Raw genomic sequence first — 9,460 nt, 5'->3', positions numbered from 1 at the left:
TACTACGACTGTCAGTCGACTATAGCTCGGGCACTTAATACTCTATATAATGGCAAATAACGTTACATCAGACGATGACATAAAACCATTAGACACTTAATTTTAAGCGGTGTTATATATGTGGATTACATCAAGTCAATTGACAACCTTGCATACCCATTTACCAAAGATTTATCAAGAGACCAAGTATTGAAATCATCAAAGGAATCGAAATGAGTTTATTGTCTATGACTTAGAATATGTTTGATGGAAATCCCACCAATGTGATTGGAGATCCAAGATGTCGGTTCAAATTGATAACAAGTCAAACATAATCTGATTAAATCATTGAGAATTACTAAGTTTTCACGATGACAAACAATGCTTCTTGTAAATATTTAAGATAAAACAATGCTTTTCAGTGAGATAAGACCATAAACCTTCATATATATATATATATATATATATATAGAGTATAAGATGATTCTTTTGTGTATGATAGGTTCTAATGACAATCACCTAGTAAGTTTGAAATGTGGCAGTTTTTAGGAGGTTAACGTTCAAACTTTAATCTCAGTTCACTCATGAAGAACCAAGAAAGTTCACAGCCCAAATGAACATAACAGAAACTTAACTCTACGAGAAGACAAATATGGGCTAGCTATATATGTTTTCTCAGTTTACACAAATTTCGGGTGGTTCAAGACAATCATGTCCACCTCCAAAAAAAAAAATCTGACAAGTACTAACAATTAGTGGTTCAAGGCTGGAATATGCTACTACCTCATATGCAGTTAATTTTCGCTTATGATCTCGAAAAATTTGTTTGTCTAATTTATTGTTTAAGTAGAGTCTGCATATGTTTTGAGTAATTATTATTCATCTGGTGGATTGTTGGGACCCAAATTTATAAGTCTTTGGGATGTGTAAATTATTAGATTAAATGTAAAGAGAAATGTGGAAAAGTCCTTTGGGCTCTACATAAAAAGCATTTCACTTAAATGAAATGTAAGAGTAAAAATTTTCATATTGCTTACAACAAAAAAAATATTGCAGTATAAATATGAAAATTTCATAACAAGGTTCGATAGTAGGTACACTATGAAGAAGGAGCGAAATGATTCATTATATAAACCACACACACGTTCGCACTGTCGCCGCCAGGCCAGGCGGGCTTGGGTCTTTGTGAATATGGGTTTTAGCCCACAAAAAATGTCTTTTGAAGCAAAATTTTACTAAGATTTTTACATAATATCTTACATAAATCCTAACAGATTGTGTATAAAATATTTTAATAATTGTAAGCGTTTTAGACTGTTTCAAGACAATTTTGGAATACCTCCAGATAATTATCGGTATATTTCTGTTGCCGTCAACTTGCACTAAAATGAAGATTATTTTTCGAATATTCTTTTTTCTTTGTAATTTAAGCTTATTTTGTTGATAAAAAATTCTTCACATATAGATATGTGCCTAACCTCTTCATTATATCATATGACTTAACGCGAATAGAAACTTTCAGAAAAAGTCTTAGTCTTCATCTTAGAGCAAGTGTCGGGAGTATATCCTAGATTAGAGTTCGTAGATTCTGTTTCAGATGTTGCGAAACAGTTTCATCATAAGTATATTTTGGGATTCAAAAATCGCATAACCGTTATACATTACGAGAGTTTTTATTAGTTAAGAAAAGAAATCAAACTCAATTCCGTGAATTCATCTATTTCCTTGACAATTTTCTAATTTTTTTTATATTGTCGTTTATACGCTTTTTGATTTTTTTTTGTGATTTTTAATAAGAACTTTCGCGGTCCAACAAGAGATACGCCACTTAATATTATGAATACATGAAAATTTTCCAAGGGAAGACAAAGAAAAAACATTTGGTTGATGACGGCAACATAGTGTTGATGAAGGCAGACAAATAATACGTGTTACAGTTCAAACTTAGATTTGTATTTATTATGAAAACTAAACCGATAAAGGTAAATCAAGTTCTCTGACTCTATAATACAGGCTTATTATGATCAACGTATAAAGCACAACAGTATTGAGAGTTTTTTTTTTTTTTTTTAACGTTTTGGGGAGGAACGTACTGAGAGTTTTGAAATATTAAGGTTAAGGACTTACTCAAAAACCTAAAGCCAAGAGTGCTTCAACTGGATCAAGTTCATCAATATCCACTTCTTCATATTTACCCCAGTCAATATACATATCTACTGGATCTTCCTCATCATCCCTTGTGACAGAAGACGATAAGTTGGTTTCACAAAAAGGCGTTGCTTGAATGCGGCTTGTGCTTGAGTATTGTAATGCACTGAGCTGGGCTTTAACCCTTTCAAGAGTATTGTATTCAGGATAATTATAAGTATGGTTTGGAGCATATGTTTGTATTGGTTGTGGTGCCGTCGATAATGGAGATGTAATGTTGGAAATAACCTAAAGAAGTAAAACAATCATCACTAAATAATTTATAACAACTGTGTGATTTCCTATATATGAAATATCAGTTTTCGAAAGAGTGTGATTACCTGATGAAGAGAATCAACTGTTTGTGGTACTGAGGTTGGTAGGAAACTTGGATTGCGATATAAGTCGTGAATGAGACAATCATCGTTGAGCTGAAGTTCTGGCTGAGTGGTGACAGTGGATGAGCCAGGCATGGATTGGGGCTCAGTAGTCACATACGGATTGATGAAACCTTGAGTCATGTTGTAGTTGAGACTCTTGTTAAATTGTCGCTTTTCTTGAGTTGAGGTGTTCACATGTTGTGGATCGTACATTGAAAATGTATTCTTTGTCTCCTGAGGGAACTCCCACATGGGCAGACAAGTGGTAGTTTGTGGAATCATAGTAGTTGGTTGTTGTGAATCACTGGTCTGTCTTCCGGAGTAGTGGTCTGCTAACCACTGATCTAATACTTGTGATGATGGCCGTTGAGTTGTAGGAGTTGTTGTCGAAATATAGTTACTGTGTTGACTGGTTATTGATGGAGCCTTGCTTGCTTGTATATATTGCGCCTCCAACATTTTACGGTTATTTTCTATTTCAAAAGCCATTTGCATTCTTTCTGCCTCGCGACATCTTTGTAAATTTAGATCGTGCTACAAAATATTTTTGAAATTAGTGGAAAACAATTCGATATATTTTTTTAATTAATGGAAAAAACAAAACTAAGGTTACCGGTTACCTCTATACGCATGTAAAGTGATCCATGGTCTTCTTTTGCTTTCTTTGGCTTCACATCTCCCATAACTTTAGGTCTTCTACTCAATTTTGTATCATTATGTTCAGAGATCTCATATGTCATGAGAATGACCAGTTTTGTTATAAAAACTTGTACTAAATTATGATATATATATATATATATATATATGTTATTTATTTATCTTACATGTTTACTTGTGGGCGAGGTGAATTTGATGCAGCATGTGCCTTGAAAAAGCGTCGACCAGTTCTGTAACCTTAAGAAACAAGATAGAATACAAACCATTTGATTTGTTTATGCAATGTTGTGTATATATATACAATGTATATATATGTATAATTTTCAAGATTTGAGTAATTAAATAAATATTATAGAAGAAGCAATAAGTAAAGGATATTAAGACCAAGAGAAAATGCCCAATATTTATCTATATTTTTCATATAATTTTTTTCTTTTATAAAATAATATTTCTAATACATTTTTTACTTAAAACATATTTTTATATATCTTAAGCAAATACCATAAAGTAGAAACATCTGTAAAAAATAAACTTAGTTTATAAATTACGAATATATATTATATATGGTTTCTAAACTGACCAGGAATAATTTTATATGATCATATATATATATATATATATATATATATATATATATATATATAATCTTCAGAAATAAGAATTGTACAGAAACAGATGTTTGGTATATTTTATATTATATATTATATATACTACTCATCTCTTATCTTTTTTTTAAAACAATAGTTAAAATGAATTTTCGACAAGAATGGTACCAAAGAAGAAAACATAGAAGCGAAAACTTAAGGCAATGGAGCTGAACATACGTTTATGATATTGATCTGTTTCATCCCGTATGTTACATCTTCCAAGTCTAAACTTCTGGAAAGATACGAAGATTCGAGTGTTAAATAGATTACAAAAATGATTCATATGAAGAAGATAGGATAATATGACCTGAAGATGACTCTTAACATGGTGAAGTGCAATTCCTTCAACTTCCATTGTATCTTTGACAGCTTTTGGTGTTGCCTCTGTAGAAACAGCAATATATGTGATATAAGTTCTGTGTTCTTTTATATGTACCAACACATATTTGTATATGAACTGTAGTCGTCTCACCAACCATGCTACAATCTTTTTAATTTTTTTATCCCTTCAGGTTAACCATTCATGGACTCGTAAGTAAAGATCTAATGAACGATGATGGTAAAAGAATTTTATCCCTTCAGCGTAACTAGTCATCTCGCGTGCTAAAATGCTAAAAATAAGTATTCGTCAATTTTATCTCAGTTAAAACCATAAAAAAATCAAAGAAATACATTGGAAACCTTTTTTTTTTGTTAACAACACTATTTGAAAAGTTATTTGCCGCAAATAAAACTCGAGAGAAATCATAAACATTCCTATTTATTGCTACAACAAATTACGTAAGATAAAATATTAACAACTAAAATTCCTACAATACTACCAACAAAACACAGATTCAAAGCTTTATGTGAACAAAACTTATACCTCAACAAGTTCAAGTTTCAAAAAAAAAAATATAATAAGACGGTAGATATTTTTTTTTGTAACACCAAAGAAGGTAGACATATTTAAAATATTTTAAACAAGTAATATGTGTGATCATGTCTTAAGAACGAATCATTCTAGTAATAACCAGATTTGAAAAAAAAATGAAAGTATTCTAAGAAGCAGAATGTTTGTACAAATGGTTTTTCGTTTTTGAAATATTAACTTAATTATTAGTATATACCCTTTTAAATCACATATATACTTATATAAAAAACATATATTACTTTCTTCCTTACTCGTTAAGAATGATTTAAGGTTAATCAATCTAAACTAAAGAAGGAATAAGTTTCATCTATTTACAATTGTTTTATTTCTGAACTAAATAATCTATTTACAATTGTCTTTTTTAATTGCATTAAAATAAATTTTATGGGTGTGTTTATGATTCGGTTAAAGTGACTTTACCAAAATTTCCAGAATTGAACTTGGTTAAAGATCTTAAACCAAATAGTACATGAAAACTAAAATGGAGTCTAAAGAAATCGTAGAACCAGAAAAATTGGTCGGTGAGTTTGGCCTAATAAACCGAACAGCACAGGACCATCAATGAAATGAAGCGGGGGTATCATGAAATTCTTGCAAACTTATACTCTAGAAAAAAAGAAAGAATTGTAGCCAATATTTTTTTAGTATCTAGAAAAAAATCATACGTATCTTGAATTCTTGGAAATTTATAATCTAGAAAACACAACATTTTTTCTCATTTTTCCTCTTATCAAAATATATATCTTACACAGGGAAGAATCCTAGTAATTGAAATATTTGTAAAATACAATAAACTCACATAGAGATGCCGATCACAAATATAGAGACGACAGTTTCATCCTAGATTACATCCATGCATGAACTCACGAAAATCTTAAAACTCAAAGAAAACATAGAAACCATGAAAAGGTAGAAATTAAAGATGGCTATAACATGCAAAATTAAATTAGATCAATAAAATAAATATGCAGGTGAAGGAACGAAGAACTCAAGCAGTAATGTAAGTTTTATCGAGAAGAATTTTTGTTACTAACTATCCGGTCCACCAAGTTTTTCAACGGCTTTGACAAAGCAAGCATGAAGGTCGCTTGACCACCGCAGTCTAGCCTTTTCATCTGAAGTATAGAAAATGCAAGGCTTGATTTTTGAAGATGAACTCTTCTTTTGTTGCGTACCAACTTTCTCAGCATTATCTTTCTTGTTAGCTTCTAGGAGAGCTGCTATTCCCTGCTCACTGAAATACATGGAGACTTCGGAAGTGGTAGGGTTTTCTTCGGAAGTGACAATTTCCTTTCCTTTTTCTTTCTTCTTCAGCTCTTGGGAACTCATCTCAAAAATTTTAATCAACGAGCTATTATAAATCTCTATCAACTTCTCTGTTTTTTCTCCTTTGGTTTTGATTTGTTTTCAAGTCAGAGTGAATAAAAACATTATAGGGGGAATATAGAATAAAAAATCAAGCTATAATATAGAATAAAAAATCAAGCTATACAATGCATTGAAGAAGAAAACAAAAAATTAAAGCAACTTTTATAAATCCTAAAAAGACAAGGTTCAATGAACTGTAACTCAGGGTTATGGTACAAAATTAAGTGACCATTAAGAAATGATTGGCTTGTCATCTTTGACATCGCAGATGAGTTATCTAATTGTACCCTTCAAGAAGATCAAAAAAGTCGAGTCCATCATTTTAATGGGGAGGGGTGGGGGGTTACAGACTCGTTTCAGAGAATGACAAAACTTTTATAAATTAAAGTTAGAAGAAGCCAAGAAATATTCGCAGTGGTTGTTTAAAACTTACTTTCTTGCGAAAATATTAGAGTTAACAATTTGTGAAGATCTTTGGACATTTTCTAAATACGATTATGAGTAAACACTGAGGTACGTACTATCTAAATTATATGTATATAATATGTGGATCCATGTATACACAATAATTCTATAAATTCAGTATAATTTTCTTTTTTTGACGTATTCAGTGTAATTATATTATACATCTTCTAGAACAATGAATAAAGCTTTACAGTATATATGTTCGGTGATAATTCAAATTTTATATGTTTATAATTCAACTTTTTGAGAACAAAACGTTGGCAAAAATATACAAAAACAACAAGCGAAAAACATAACCAATATATAAACAAACATAAGAAAAAGGGTTTGCTTATAGAATATAATAGAATTAATAATAATATTCTATAAAAAAACAAATACAAAGTATATAGTTAAAATTTATATATTTAATGTAATTTTTTTACTAAAAATATAAATTAAACATATTAATAATCAATATCAATATATTTCGTTTAAACTGAAATAAAAATTTAAAATGATAAATTAATAAGTTATAGTTAGCATAATCACTGAATCAATTTAATAGGAGACTTTGACAAATTAAATACATCGACAATAAGAATAAAAATAATATATATAAATATATTAATACATATAGCTAATAGGTTTAGTTTTATTAAAAGTAAAAGTTCAAAATTTATAATCAACAAGGATATGCTCATTCATTACAAAATATACTTTTAAAAGGAAATTTTGGTTAAGAAATAGTCTTTAGTTTATGCAGGAATAAATAGCTAAAGAAGAAAAACTACTTTAAATAGGGATTATAAAATTTCGTTGGCCTAATGACCAGGTTTAAAGACTTCTATACTAGGTTTGAGGTTTCGAATCCAGTCAAAGGAAAAATTACAGGATTTTCATTCAGATCAATCAGAGATGTATTTGTTGATGGTTTATATTTTTGGATGAGATGATAAATAATATGTGTTTATAAATAATAACAGTTTTTTGCAGATTTATATATTTAAAACTTATAAAAGGTTCCATACATAGTACCACAAGTAAAACCATTTGTCGTGGTCCTTAGTGTTCCGGAGAGTCTTTCCGTCATAAATATATGTGTATGAACTTATTATCGTTGATCCGTATGTTGCGGAGAGAGATTTGTCCTGGAGTTGTCGCTCGAAGAGTTTTGATAATAATTGGAGGTAGTTAAATTTAATCGATTACCATATGATTAGATTATAATGTAATAAACAAAAAAATATAGAGTAGTTAGAAAATTTAATATTTTAAAACATGTGCTAAATTTTAATTATAAAAATTTTAATAGAGAAGAATTAATTATCATCCATTTTTATTGATAGATGGATTTTTGGCGATCTTTCCAACAAAAATGTAAAACACCTCCGCTTTCATAATCTAATTTTATGATAATAAGATTGAAATTTCTATTTATTTTTCTTTAATTTTTACCATTTTAAAACATTAAGTTGTTAACTTTGCATATACATAGGTCTAATCTATTATCGTTCATGAGCAATATAGAAATACATATGTGAAATGCGATCTTACGCTTAGTGATCCCAAAGATCTAGTTCAAACACTGGAAGAGAATTGAAAGGTGAGAGGACCTGAAACAAATGAACACAAGAGTTAGGATAACAGGAAGGGAGGTAATTATCCGTTTGATCTTCATTGCTCAGTGTAGTATCGACATTTGAATAGACGGAGAGAGAAGATACACAAGACTTTTATAGTGAATGAGTTTTTTTCTCAGCCCAAAAAGATATTAAAAGTTCTTTTAATATCTTTATGTTATAATGTAAAATGATATCTATACATATTTGTCTCGTCAAATTATTAATTTTTTTCACAGTTGAGGGATCACTATAACTCACTCTATTGAGTTCACCGCCCATCTTTGTTTGAAAAAAAAAAACTAAAAATTTTTAAAAAAAATTCAGAGTTGAGAGATCACTATAACTCACTCCATTGAGTTCACCACCCATCTTTGTTTGAAAAATCTAAAGGGGATGTCCGCTCTAACAATTTCGTCTCCGTCTACCAAAACAACCAAAAATGTTTCAAAAATTAGGCATACGGCTCACGCCCCATCTTTGTTTGTAAAGATGGTGTGTCCTAACCATCCAACAGCTATTCCATCCCCATTTTCCATTGAACCCACTCAGAATAACTCCCCTCTCTTTTTTGCTGGATTATTACAAATGTATGATTATATGTTTTCTGGATCATTGTGTTTCCGAAGGAACAAATTCTCAAAGATTTTCAATTACAGTAACTAGTGAGGATAAAATACTCTCTTTAATAAATTGTTTTTTATTCGAAAAATGATAAAAACCTAATTAGTGATTCGTGGATTTAGCTATTTAGTAACTTTATCACTCTTTTATTTAAACTAATACACTTCTCCTCCCTTCTTCCATATTTTTTTCATTCATCTTTTTCTTAATCTGTTTTCTTCAATCTTATCTTTAGATTTTATGTTCTTTTTCTTTTTTAACTTCTCCAACAATTTTTTTCTCTCCTTTTCCAATCTTCTATTTTGATTTTTTCTCTTCCATTTTTCTTCTTCTGTTCCTTCTTCTTTGTGTTCTTTTTCATTGTTTTATTTTATCTACAGATCTGGATGTTAGTATAGAATGATTAAAAATGCATAAGTGTAACTTAGAATCATAAGAGATTTATACTAAGTTGAAAACTTTATTTCATACAACTTAGTATGATTGGTTCAGAAGTATAACTGAAACCAAGAAAATAGTTATAACATAAGTTGTACGAGTAAGTGGTATAAACAGTTATAATAATACTTGTTCCACAATAATTTTTGTATAACTCAATATAAATACTGTATAAAAAAAATTTATATGTACTTACTTGTA

At 29.7% G+C, this 9,460-nt stretch overlaps 1 protein-coding gene across 1 annotated transcript; it reads right to left on the bottom strand.

Annotated features, from left to right (window-relative positions):
* Positions 1 to 527: 527 nt before the first annotated feature.
* On the bottom strand, positions 528 to 8,152 carry LOC106405390 (myb-related protein 2-like). Its single transcript, XM_013845951.3, has 7 exons — positions 5,798 to 8,152; positions 4,158 to 4,234; positions 4,028 to 4,082; positions 3,371 to 3,440; positions 3,167 to 3,242; positions 2,508 to 3,080; positions 528 to 2,415 (listed from the first exon to the last, which is right to left on the bottom strand). The coding sequence occupies exons 1-7, from the start codon at positions 6,090 to 6,092 to the stop codon at positions 2,107 to 2,109; spliced, it is 1,455 nt and encodes a 484-aa protein (XP_013701405.2). The 5' UTR covers positions 6,093 to 8,152; the 3' UTR covers positions 528 to 2,106.
* Positions 8,153 to 9,460: the final 1,308 nt, after the last annotated feature.

This window comes from Brassica napus, chromosome C7, assembly GCF_020379485.1.
Source record: "Brassica napus cultivar Da-Ae chromosome C7, Da-Ae, whole genome shotgun sequence".
NCBI lineage: Eukaryota > Viridiplantae > Streptophyta > Magnoliopsida > Brassicales > Brassicaceae > Brassica > Brassica napus.
Note: the sequence above shows the minus strand (reverse complement) of the source record. Positions and strands in the feature narration are given on the sequence as shown.